This window comes from Vipera berus (genome assembly GCF_964194415.1).
Source record: "Vipera berus genome assembly, chromosome: 6".
Lineage (NCBI taxonomy): Eukaryota > Metazoa > Chordata > Lepidosauria > Squamata > Viperidae > Vipera > Vipera berus.
In genome coordinates, this window is record NC_138208.1 from 26,966,805 (window position 1) to 26,980,131 (window position 13,327).

A 13,327-nucleotide genomic window follows, 5' to 3' on the forward strand; every position below is an offset into this window, starting at 1 on the left:
AGTTGGAAGGTCTGACTGAACTTTTTTTAGTCCCACAAACTCCGTTTCCCTGCAGTAGAAGAGAAACATGCCAGAGCTGTAAAGCAGGTTAGCAAAGAAATGTTTTTGGGAAGCGGGAGGAGCTGCGCTGGGAGGAGAAGCGGCAGGAAATGGGGCTGCTGTTTCTAGAAGGGAGAAGGGAGATGGTGGACAATGCAGGCAGCAAGCAAGTGCTGTTCTCTGCTTTGCATCCCTGCACAAAGCCACTGCATTCTTCGTTCTCCATTCTCTGTGAGATAGGTGACAAAGGGCTATTGGAGGCAGGTGGCCTGGGAGAGTTGATGGAGGACAAAGAGGCAGCGGCTGTGCCCAGGCAGGTGATCTGTGGGATGAAGCTTAAAGACAGCCCCTCCAGCAGTACGCAGTGGTAGTGGAGCCATTCACCGTCACTCCCCCGCTGGCTCCAAAACGGCAGAGGGGGACCGGGCCTACTCTGCCCATCCCATCTGCCATAACAGGGCAGTCCAGTTCGGGAGGGGAGTGAAAGGTCGCCAATCAAGAAATGGTCTGGCGGGGGGCTGAAGTACAGGTAAGCGGGTGAGAAAAGTGTGGGACAGCTCCACCCCCTCCCCCACCTGCCTTGCCTTGTTATAGCGGCAGTGGCATGGTATGCTGCACAGCCTCCTACCCCATTGTGGCAGCAAGGTGGGATGGAGTGGGCAGGGTCCTAACTAGGGCTTATTTTGGGGTAGGGCTTATATTAGCCCTCTCCCCCCCACAAAAAATCAGGGTAGGTCTTAGTTTAGGGGAGGGGCTTATTTTTGGGAAAACATGGTATGAGAATAGATAAGACGCAGGTAGCTCATCTGAGGCTCTCCATAATGGTGATAACTGTTGCTATAGCACACTGATGCTTTTATTTGGACTTGCTCTGGCAAAAGAAGAAAAAGAGGTGAGGTGAGAGAATTCAGTCTTCAGGAAGAATGTTGGAATGGAGTAGGCTGTTCACATCATGTGAAAACAGCCAAGGATCAATCCAACCTACTTTACAGAACTGTTTCATGAGAAATGTTGAAAAGGTAAAGCTCTCTGTGCCATTTGAAGCTTCTTGAGGAAAACAGGATGTATACCTCTCTATAGAGATAGCATAACATATTTTTAAAATAAGGGTGGGTTTTGTAAATTTAAGGTAATATATGCTATTACATTTCGGACATTCACCATATATCTCTTTTTATGGTTTGCACTCATTTCTCTTGAGCAGTGCTTTTTTTGTAAAAGAAAAAGGTGCCGGAACTCACACATGTCATACAACCCGCCTTGCCTACCCTACAAGGTTCCATCCAAAAAAGGTGCCGGAACTCCGTTCTGAGCGTTCTATGAGAAAAAAAGCCCTGCTCTTGAGCCATCCTTGTCAAAGATTTTCAAACTTGCCTTGCCATAAGTTTTAGCCATACATAGTACAGACTGATGGCTGTGAAAGTTGGACCATAAGAAAGGCTGAGTGCCAAAGAATTGAGGTCTTTGAACTATGGTGCTGGAGAAGACTCCTGCGAGTCCCTTGGACTGCAAGGCATTCAAACCAGTCAGTCCTAGAGGAGATCAACCCTGACTGCTCTTTAGAAGGCCAGATCCTGAAGTTGAAACTCAAATACTTTGGCCACCTAATGAGAAGGAAGGATTCACTGGAGAAGAGCCTAATGCTGGGAAAGATTGAGGGCAATAGAAGAAGGGGACGACAGAGAATGAGGTGCCTGGATGGAGTCACTGAAGCAGTAGGCGTGAGCTTAAATGGACTCCAGAAGATGGTAGAGGATAGGAAGGCCTGGAGGAAAATTCTCCATGGGGTCGCGATGGGTCAGACATGACTTCACAACTAACAACAACAAAAGTACAGACTGAAGGCACATTAGAGCACTGTTGATTATTCATGATATTTCCAGTAATCATTTTAGCACTAATCACATTCTTTTATGTCCCATTTACATTAAAGAAAAGTTGTCAAAATCACGCTTATTATTTCATGCTGAATTTATATTTTCTCAAGCTAATTCAGTGAGAGGATATCATTATTTCAATTTTGCAGACCAATCTTATGGTTGTTCAGGGTTTTTCACTGAGGCTATTCTCGATTGGAATGTAAGATCCATGAATCAAGGAAAGCTGGACGTGGTCAAACAAGAGATGACAAGATTAAACATCGACATCTTAGGTATCAGCGAACTAAAATGGACAGGAATGGGTGAATTTAATTCAGATGACCATCAGGTATACTACTGCGGGCAAGAATCCCTCAGAAGAAATGGAGTAGCCTTCATAGTCAATAAAAAAGTAGGAAAAGCAATACTGGGATACAATCCTCAAAATGACAGAATGATCTCAGTTCGAATCCAAGGCAAACCATTCAATATCACAGTAGTCCAAGTCTATGCCCCAACCACCGGTGCTGAAGAGGATGAAATTGACCGGTTCTATGAAGCCCTACAGCACCTTATAGAACTAACACCCAAAAATGATGTCCTTATCGTCATGGGGGATTGGAATGCTAAAGTAGGAAGCCAAAAGATAACCGGAATAACAGGCAAGTTTGGCCTTGGAGTACAAAATGAAGCAGGGCACAGGCTGATAGAATTTTGTCAAGAGAATACGATGGTCATAGCAAACACTCTTTTCCAACAACCCAAGAGACGGCTTTACACATGGACATCACCAGACGGTCAACACAGAAATCAGATTGACTATATGCTCTGCAGCCAAAGATGGAGAAGCTCTATACAGTAAGTAAAAACAAGACCAGGAGCTGACTGTGGCTCAGACCATGAGCTTCTTGTTGCAAAGTTTAGGCTTAAATTAAAGAAAGTAGGGAAAAGTGCTAGGCCAGTCAGGTATGAGTTAAATCATATCCCTGTTCAATATACAGTAGAGGTGACAAATAGATTTAAGGAATTAGATCTGATAGACAGAGTGCCTGAAGAACTATGGACAGAGGTTCGCAACATTGTACAACAGGTAGCAACCAAAACCATCCCAAAGAAAAAGAAATGCAAGAAAGCAAAATGGCTGTCTGAGGAAGCTTTGCTAATAGCTGAGGAAAGGAGGGAAGCGAAAGGCAAGAGAGAAAAAGAAAGATATGCCCAATTAAATGCAGAATTCCAAAGAATAGCTAGAAGAGATAAGAATGCCTTCTTAAATGAACAGTGCAAAGAAATAGAAGAAAACAATAGAATAGGGAGGACCAGAGATCTTTTCAAGAAAATTGGAGAGATGAAAGGAATGTTTCATGCAAAAATGGGCATGATAAAGGACCAAAATGGCAGGGACCTAACAGAGGCAGAAGAGATTAAGAAGAGGTGGCAAAATTACACAGAAGAACTATACAGGAATGAGCTTAACATCCCTGACAATCACAATGAGGTGGTCACTGACCTCGAGCCAGACATCCTAGAATGTGAAGTGAAGTGGGCCTTAGAAAAGCTGAGCAACAACAAAGCTAGTGGAGGTGACAGTATTCCAGCTGAGCTATTCAAAATCTTAAAAGACGATGCAGTAAAAGTGCTACACTCAATTTGCCAGCAAATTTGGAAAACTCAACAGTGGCCACAGGATTGGAAAAGATCAGTTTACATTCCAATTCCAAAGAAAAGCAGTGCCAAAGAATGTTCAAACTATCACACCATTGCACTCATTTCTCATGCTAGTAAAGTTATGCTTAAAATTCTACAAGCTAGACTCCAGCAGTATGTGGATCGAGAACTACCAGAAGTAGAGGCAGGATTTCGAAGAGGCAGAGGAACTAGAGATCAAATTGCTAACATACGCTGGATCATGGAGAAAGCTAGAGAGTTCCAGAAAAACATCTACTTCTGCTTCATTGACTATGCTAAAGCCTTTGATTGTGTGGATCATAACAAACTCTGGCAAGTCCTTAAAGAGATGGGCATACCAGACCATCTTATTTGTCTCTTGAGAAATCTATATGCAGGCCAAGAAGCAACAGTGAGAACTGGACACGGAACCACTGATTGGTTCAAAATTGGGAAAGGAGTCCGGCAAGGCTGTATACTGTCGCCTTGCCTATTTAATTTATATGCAGAGCACATCATGAGAAAGGCAGGGCTAGATGAATCAAAAGTTGGAATTAAGATTGCCGGAAGAAACATCAACAACCTAAGATATGCAGATGATACCACTCTAATGGCAGAAAGTGAAGAGGAACTAAAGAGCCTCTTGTTGCGAGTGAAGAAGGAGAGTGCAAAACTTGGGTTGAAACTAAACATTAAGAAAACCAAGATCATGGCATCTGGCCCTCTCAATTCCTGGCAAATAGATGGGGAAGAAATGGAGGTAGTGACAGATTTTATTTTCCTGGGCTCCAAGATCACTGCAGATGGGGACTGTAGCCAAGAAATTAAAAGACGCTTGCTCCTGGGGAGGAAAGCCATGGCAAATCTAGACAGCACACTAAAAAGCAGAGACATCACCCTGTCAACAAAAGTGCGTATAGTCAAGGCTATGGTCTTCCCAGTTGCAATGTATGGCAGTGAAAGCTGGACCATAAGAAAGGCTGAGCGCCAAAGAATTGAAGCCTTTGAACTATGGTGCTGGAGAAGACTCCTGCGAGTCCCTTGGACTGCAAGGCAATCAAACCGGTCAGTCCTAGAGGAGATCAACCCTGACTGCTCTTTAGAAGGCCAGATCCTGAAGCTCAAACTCAAATACTTTGGCCATCTAATGAGAAGGAAGGACTCACTGGAGAAGAGCCTAATGCTGGGAAAGATTGAGGGCAATAGAAGAAGGGGACGACAGAGAATGAGGTGGCTGGATGGAGTCACTGAAGCAGTAGATGTGAGCTTAAATGGACTCCAGAAGATGGTAGAGGACAGGAAGGCCTGGAGGAACATTGTCCATAGGGTTGCGATGGGTCGGACACAACTTTGCAACTAACAACAACATTCTCGATTGCATTGCTCATGGCTTCTTGCCAGTTTATAATCATGGTATTCAAATGCAAACATGAGTTGCATCCTTTGAAAAGATTGGTGCTTCTCCAGTCAGAGAAAATTCACCATATATGCTCTTCTTGTGAGCATTGTGGTTTGGCAGAGCTCCAGTGTTAATCCCTCTGTCCATTTATAAATTGACCAGTCTGAAGTGGCATATCTAGACACCTAAATTAGCATGGAATGGATTTTTCCCCAAGGCACTCTCACATGGAACTTTAAATGGAAGAGTTAATTAAGTTGAACCTTTTTATATCAATTGAGAAATTGACATGCAGCAGCAAAGTATCTTCAAACTCTTACCAGAGCATCTATTATAGCAAACCACAATCAGCATTTTAAATGAAGGAATAAAGTAGATTTTACACACTAAAGCAGGAAAAAAAAGAATGTGCAGAATATAGGTTGTGCTAAAGAAAATAATTTTAAGATATTTTAAGACTTTCTTCCCTAACCATACACATTTGAATGCCATCCCATTTCATGGACCAGCAAAAATTGGCAGGAGCGTGTGGGGATAAAAGATAATCAAATGATTCCAATAAATTTCTCTTTTTGTTCCTTTTAGAGCTGAAGTGGGTATGGGTGTGTGTGCGCACTCAGGCAGCTTATTAAGAAATGATCAGTAGAAATGCATATATATTTTACTAAGTATCCTAAGTAAACATATTTTTATTTTGGGATTATCAGAACAGAAGAAAAAAATCCTACTTCTGCTTTTTTGTGCATTTGTTTTTAGTTGATCATTCCTCAATTAGGTGGCTTGTATATATAAGTTGGATGACAGTTACCATAAACACTAGTAAAGATGAGCTCTCTGGGAATTGTAGGATTTGTAATCCCAATATATTTGAAGGATGCCAAGTTAGGGAAAGCTGATATACAATAGAGTAAGTTAATATTAAAGCAAGAACCTTCACAAGATGTAGAAATTATGATTTGGCTAGAACAATAATAATATGGTAGGATATTCTTGAAATTTAAAATAGGGGAAGCAATGGCCTTTCTGGTTTTTCTTTTGTACTGTGAGGAATAAAAATTCAACTCCTAGGGTGTTAGAAAACAAAACAAGCTTTATTAAAGTTTTTGCAAAAGCTGGTGGAACTCTTGGTAATGGAAAATCCCACAGTTCACACCTGATTCAATTTTTGCATAGGTTTTTATACCCTGTATCGTGCATCATGCCACACCCTTCCAAAGTGAGCGCAGTTGATAGGCCTACCTGGTCACATGTTTTCCGACCGCCTAACAACCATTACAATTACCAAACCCTCCAATTATTAGATCAAAAGCCCCTTTTGTTTCTGTCTTATCTTCCCTTCTTTGCCTATGGTATGATTTGTAACATCCTGGTAACTAAGGATATAGACTTATCTATAAGGTGAACTGTTACCCAAACTGGATAACTGCAATTATAAAATATTTATGTCTTCCCTTGATTATCTATAAGAATGCCTGCTTTGCATCTAGAAGCTATGTGTGTAACAGAGTTCATGCTTCAGTTAAACATGGCTGCACTTTGATTCATAGTTATACTTTAAAATACTAATTCTAGGCAGTTTTTATAAAGAATAAACCTTATATAAATGGAAAATATGTTATTCATAAGCTATATGCCATTCTACAATAGTGTGCACTATTCTAAAAGTATATTTTAAGTCAGTGTATATAGTTTCTCTCTATTCCTCCAGCTTACCATATCTCCTTTCCTAAAAATACCTTGGCTAAGTGCCTCTATATGCCTATTCCTTTAGCAGAAAGGGAAAATTACAACATGTACACTTCTTGTATACCTCACAGTACAAAGATAAAAACTTATTAAAATACAAGTAATATGGACAATAGTGGAAAGAGCTGATTAAAGTAGATACTTTAAAAGATAAACTCTCTATTGAACTGAGCTTGATTTCTATTAACTGGAACATATGCAATTTTCTATATACTGTAGCTATTATATTGTGTGTGGGCAGCAACACTGCTGGGCCTTATCACGGAGGTGTGTAAAGTTGGAGCATTGCAACTGATTAAAATACTTTCCTTCCATCTCAAGGATAGGAGCAAAACACATTAACATGGTTGTGAGGAATACTCCACACACTTTTCATTTCTGATTCAAACAGAACATGAAGCATGAAATGAAAATATAAATTAGTAATATTTCACCGTTTTGTCAGATTTTAAATAAAACTTTCATGTGATCTATCCAGCTATAATGTCTCTAAAGTGTGTGATGCAAATGGCTACTGTCTATTGGGATCTGAAGCATTTTAGATATATTCAATATTCATCTAACGAAAGAAAAAGATCATACAACAATCAAAGATTATGAAGGTAGATCTGAGACCATCATTGTGTAAACTTTTGCTATAAAGTGAAATAATTTTTATTTAAAAAAAATCATTGTTTCTCTTGGATTCATATTTTAATGTAAATGCAGAACTAGTTCTTGGATCCAGAAATGCAAAGCATTAAAAAATGTACTGGTAATGCTATGCCTCTGTTGCAGACATGTACAGTTTTCTAATTCTACTTAAACAGATGCTTTTAAAATCCCTTTACGGATTGCTGCAACCCAGATTGAGCAAACTTGCTATGGTACAGATGATTTTGATATGGAAAATATTGTATGGTTAAATATACGAAAACAGACAACCTGGGATGATTTTTCAAAAGCGGTGACTCAGGCAGTGACAAACCATTTCCAAGCAATTGCCTCTGATGAATGGAGAAGCCTGGAAGACTTGACACCTAATAATACCACAGAATTCAGCATCGGCCTCACTGCATGCAGTATATTATCCATCAAACTGGGTAAGCACTGTTGTTTCACAGATCTTTTACATGTAAAAAGTACCTTCTGTAAATCTAAGCCAATTACAAGAAGCTGGTAGAATATAAAGACTGTCTTCAGATTTAACACTCACCAGAGACCTCAAGGAATACTTGGCTTTATCTATTCCTTCCTGCGTCTGAATGATAATAAACCTATAATATAATATCACATTCAACTACAGTATAATGTTGATATTTGGCTTTTTAAATTTACTGTCTTGTATTAATCCAGTCATTGATTTGTACAGTATAATTCATGCTTTAGTGTGATATATGAAACCAACTGTGACTTATTCCATGCACCCCATTTTAATATAATGTATGTATCCCAGTGTGTGATTAATTCATCCCCTCCCCCCGTACCAGGCTTATTAGTTTAGTTAGGAATTGATTTGAGTTTGTATTAAACCATGATTCCTGGTGAGTATATCAGGACAAATTAGGAATTGGAGTGGAGTCATAGTTTATTTTGTTTGTATTTATCCCATCTTTATTATTTTTATAAACAACCAAAGGGGGTTATTTTGAACAAATTATTATACGTATTACAAATTACGGTCCAATTTAATTATTATTGTAGGAGTCAGGTTATCAGTGATAAAGCATGTGGAATCTATACAGTTCATGTGGTCTGTAGAATAATATGCAAAATGAATTTATATGTATTGTCTCCAGTAATTTCCTTTACTCTGCATTAATCTATGCATAATAAAAGAGATGAATGCCAGATTATAAATTAATAATAGTTACAATAAAAAGCCGGGTAGAAATTTCATTAAACTTTATCTTTACCCTTATTTGCAGAAATCCAACAATTTCAGTTATCATTTTTTACCTGAACTTTATTTCAGTTTTCAAATATGATGGGGAAAATAATGAACTGTTTAGTCCCCCACATGAGTTGTACTATAGTCACTGTATTAAATATAAAAGTGTGTGATGTATTATATAAATTGCATCATAATAAAACTATTAGTGCTCTGGGTATGCCTCTGAACTCCTTTTCTTTCTTTCTTTCTTTCTTTCTTTCTTTCTTTCTTTCTTTCTTTCTTTCTTTCTTTCTTTCTTTCTTTCTTTTCTTTCTCTTTCTTTCTTTCTCAGGTAATATTTCATGGTCAGTAGGTCAGACTTTTCCCCAGCCACCTTGGGAATTTTTGAAAAGCAGTGAGGTGGAACACATCATCATATCTTTACTTGGTAAATTCATTTATTTCTGTCTAGCATCATATATCACATTTTAATGAAAAGTTATAGGATTGTCATCTTCAATATATTCTTTTTAATTTTTAAAGTTCAATACCCTTCCTAGAATATGTTCACAATTAAAAATGTGAAGTTCAGCTACAACAGCTAATTTTTAATTATCTTTCTAGATAATTTCTTAGCTTAGTGCACACAATATTCATATCATATGCAAATTATTTTCAATAATTCGTTTTGAGCTACAATTTTATATTTCTCTCATAAATAAAATATACAATAAGGTTTTATTCAAACTATCATTCTGGGGGCCTTTCCATTCTCAGCCTCACCATCTTGAAATATGATCACAACAGTTCTGTCCTACATTACAGATATTATGATGATTATGAAGGTGTAACGTGTCTAAAGAGGTTAGAATTTTCCAGAATGCTTTGCCTAAAGCATGCATGTAATTTTGTTTTTCATTGTTATCCAATACAGCCAGAATAACTCACAGAGAAGTTTTTTCAAGGCAGTTTGGATTGATTAATTTAATAAAAACTACAGCTGTAGGCAAATGCTATGCATTTACAGTAGTGTGTAATTTAATACTTAGCCCCTCCTAACCATGGAATTGTATTCATTATTCTTTGTCCTATAGGTCCCCAAGAAGGATATCTGCACAGTGTGACTTATGCATCTATGATCCATCTTCCAACTTTACAGAATTATCTCAGGCTGGTATGAAGATGCTTAATACTTCCTAACAACATTATATTTCTTTCTGCCTTGCCACTTCTATAAATGTGCTGAAGGAAAATCCTATAAAATACTCTCATTTCCTACCTAAGCATTTGAGAAAAGTCTGTTGATATCTACTGCTGTCAGGACTCCCTGACATGAATGAGAAAAAGAGAATCAGGAGTTTGACCACTGCAACAAACTAATTTCTTTCTCTGGGGTATCATTTATGGCAGGGGAGGGCAACTATGGCCCCTTTACAACCTGGGCTCAAGAATTCTAAAGTTCGTCCACAGGTCATAAAGGGGCCATAGTTGCCAACCCCTGATTTATAGTATTAAGAAGCAGATTATTTGTGACAAAAAGTAATGGCAAAATTATATTTATGTTTAACTGAATAACTGTGACTGGAATATGTAACATTATTTTGAGGTTGGAAGATTGTGTCTGCTTCTCTCCCTTAAACCTTTGTCTATGAAAATTTTATTTTCCTCCCTGGTTTCATTCAATTGTCTTGGAGAAAATCTATATATGTGGTCACTAGAAGTTGATGGCACATAATCAGTCAATCAATCAATTCATCTTATTGCTTAGAATAAACTGTGAAAAGAGCCATTCAAGAGAAGCAGAAGCTGTGTCAGCAAACCACCATTTTTTCCAGGATATTTGACTTCAGTGAACATACTCTAAATTGCTTGATTCCTGTGTATGAGTCAAAACATTAACCTCTCCCTAAGTTCACCAAAGAGACATTAGTGATCTAGCATGGTCTATATTCAGGTACAATTGAAGTTTAGATTAGCTACATCTGGTGAATCACAGATTCCCCACCACTGTTCTAAGAGTATTAGAAAAATTATGCTGGATTAGATCAAGATTCCAAGCAGTCATTTTATAACAAGGTGCTTTAGTGAGGAACTCACATATACCAGCTGTCTCCATGTTCTGCAACAGAATATAAAATCATAACACTTATGACATCTATAAGGAAGGAATTCTGGAATCTGCAAGGAACGCAGGGGCTCACGAGGTTAGGATGCTGGGCTGATGATTGGCAAGCTCACATTTGAGACCTGGTTGCTACCGTGGGATAGGGTAAGCTCCCATCACATGCTCCAACTCCTGCCAACCCAGCAGTTCAAAAGGGGCAACCGCAAGTAGATAAATGGCTACAACTTAGGTGGGCAACTTAACAGGGATGTAAAGTGATAGCAGCAGTGATGTCACCATTCAATCCTTTCAATCCAGAAGTGCTTTAGGGCTCCCAACACAACTATAGTACTAGTACTGGAACCTGCAGTTTAAAAATGGGGGAAGAAAGTTCAGCAATTTAATTCAAGATATCACAGCTCTAAGCATATCTGTAGTCATTGTCCATTTTGATGGTTCTATTGGCTTGAAAGTGTGTGTATGGGTATGTCATGGGAGTTTGATAACTTAAAACTTTACTGGTAGATTCCTTATTCCTAGAGCTTCCCAGTAAAAGATAATAATGTTAGGCTTCCATCAATCAGGCTGACTCTCCTAACATACTCCTAAAATCTAATTAGCTTTGTATCTTTATTTCTTCCAATAAAAAGTTGACCTGTTTATGGACACTGACTTATTTTATTTAGTGTTCAATTTCTGATGTTACAGGAAAATTATTTTGCTAAAAATTAGGAAGCTGTTTCTTACCAACATTCATGGAAAACAAAAGATGAATGCCATCTATTTAGTCTAAGCCTGAAAGCTATGTAAAAATAAGGAATCCACCTACCACATGGTTTAGAGAGCACCATTGTTAATACAACAGGAAAGGGAAAGGAAGGCTGGAATCCTATTCTTACTTTCCTGGTAATACTGGTAAATCCAACTGAACTCTTCTTTTGAGCATGTATGTACACATTTACTCCATAAAACAATATGTGTATCTGCCTATGTGGGCCTGTTTCTGTGCCTGTGTCTGTGTTTGTGTGTCTATTAATTTTTTAACAGACTTGCTGAAAATACTACGTTTTAGAATTGCATATTGTACATGAATATTATTCTGTTTCTCCCTAGGTGGAACAGTATCGTAATATTATCTTTCATGGTCCAGAAGGAAGTTTACAAGACTACGTGGCTTATCAGATAGCCCTGTGTCTGAAGGTAAAAGGATAAAACTGCACAGCATTTGGAAAAATGAAAGAACACACTATAAATTTTTATTAAATTTGTAAATTTTTGACATAGCACAAGCAACTGGCTGCAGGTTTCTGCTGTGATATAGTCAAAGTGAAGATAGACGCTGATTTATCCAAGGAGCAACTTGCAGAAGTATTCATCAACAATGGTATGAATTATTTCTGACTTTAAGATGTATGCTTATTGGTGCTTATACTGGCAAAGCTACTTTTTCATTCAGAAAATCTCTGAGATATCTAAAATCTGACAAAGTATAAGCTTTTTTATTGGATTGTTTCATTGTACATACTGATTCATTACAGTATGCTATGTCCAAGAGTGGCTTAATTTTTTTCTAATGATAGAGATGTGTCCAGGGTAGGGGGAAGAGTAGGTTCAGTAGATTCATGGCTTGTGTCTAAGATTCTTTGTTGTGTTTTCCTAGCATGACAATTGTAAGGCTCTCCTCTCTATTATCAGAACTTTTCTCAAACCATTTCCTTCCTGATACCAATAGGCCACTTCTGAAAAACCCAATCATCTCAAGGGGACTTCCCAACAATTGGTGTATAACAGGTCATGAATGCAAACAAGTAATTATATGAAAATACACTCCATTCAACACCATGGGGCTTATTTCCAATAGAAATGGATTACATTATAACAAAATACTTTTATCAAAATATTTCAAAATTAGAAAAAAAGAGGGGCTCAATGAGAACTATTAGTACCTTTTAATGGATTACCCATTAAATGTGTTTCAACTGTTTTAAAGATTACAATGTTTAAAACATTGTTTTGGTTTTTTATTCATATATTAATATTATATGGACATTAGCATTTTGAGTCCCCTTGTGATGGAATATCCAGCTAGAAAGGGGGGGAGGGGTGAAAAGACTGGAGAGTTTGGAGTCCTTGCAGGGAATGAAGCAATAGAGGCCACTTCCCCTCCCCCAGAATTGGCTGTTACCAAAAGAATGTAGTCAGTCTGGCAATATTGTTGTCAGATGCAAGGAATCACCATGAGTTGATCAGGGTTGCTTCTTTATTGTTGCCTTCCTATTTACAAGAATCTCAGCAGACTGAGTATATTTTCTTGGGAACAGCCAAAGACTTCAGGAATTCTCCATGGGAGGTGGTTTGACTTCCTGTCACTTCTTTCCCTGGAAGGACTCCAAGCTGACCAGTGTTTTCTACTTCTCTCCCCCACTCTAGTTGGAGAATCCACCACACTTCTAAGTGTCTTTTCCTGCTAGTAATTCATTGTAATTAAAATAACAGACTTCTTTGGTGTGTGGAGCAACCATATAATTTTGTTCATGTACAGTCATCTGACTCTCCCTTTTTTGCTCATCATTGGTAATTTGGGTTGTTCCATCCCCCATCAAATATAATGAGAATACCTTCTAGATATGTGAAATGGACTTTCTTTTGCCAGACACAATAAA

General features: G+C 38.2%; 1 protein-coding gene across 1 annotated transcript in view; it reads left to right on the forward strand.

Annotated features, from left to right (window-relative positions):
• CTTNBP2 (cortactin binding protein 2) overlaps positions 1-13,327 on the forward strand; it is a 167,154-nt gene that overhangs the window by 94,332 nt on the left and 59,495 nt on the right. Inside the window, exons 10-14 of the mRNA XM_081331681.1 lie at positions 7,518-7,790; positions 8,913-9,008; positions 9,655-9,734; positions 11,778-11,864; positions 11,949-12,048. Of these exons, the coding sequence (XP_081187807.1) occupies positions 7,518-7,790; positions 8,913-9,008; positions 9,655-9,734; positions 11,778-11,864; positions 11,949-12,048 (636 nt within the window). The remainder of the gene's footprint in view (positions 1-7,517; positions 7,791-8,912; positions 9,009-9,654; positions 9,735-11,777; positions 11,865-11,948; positions 12,049-13,327) is intronic.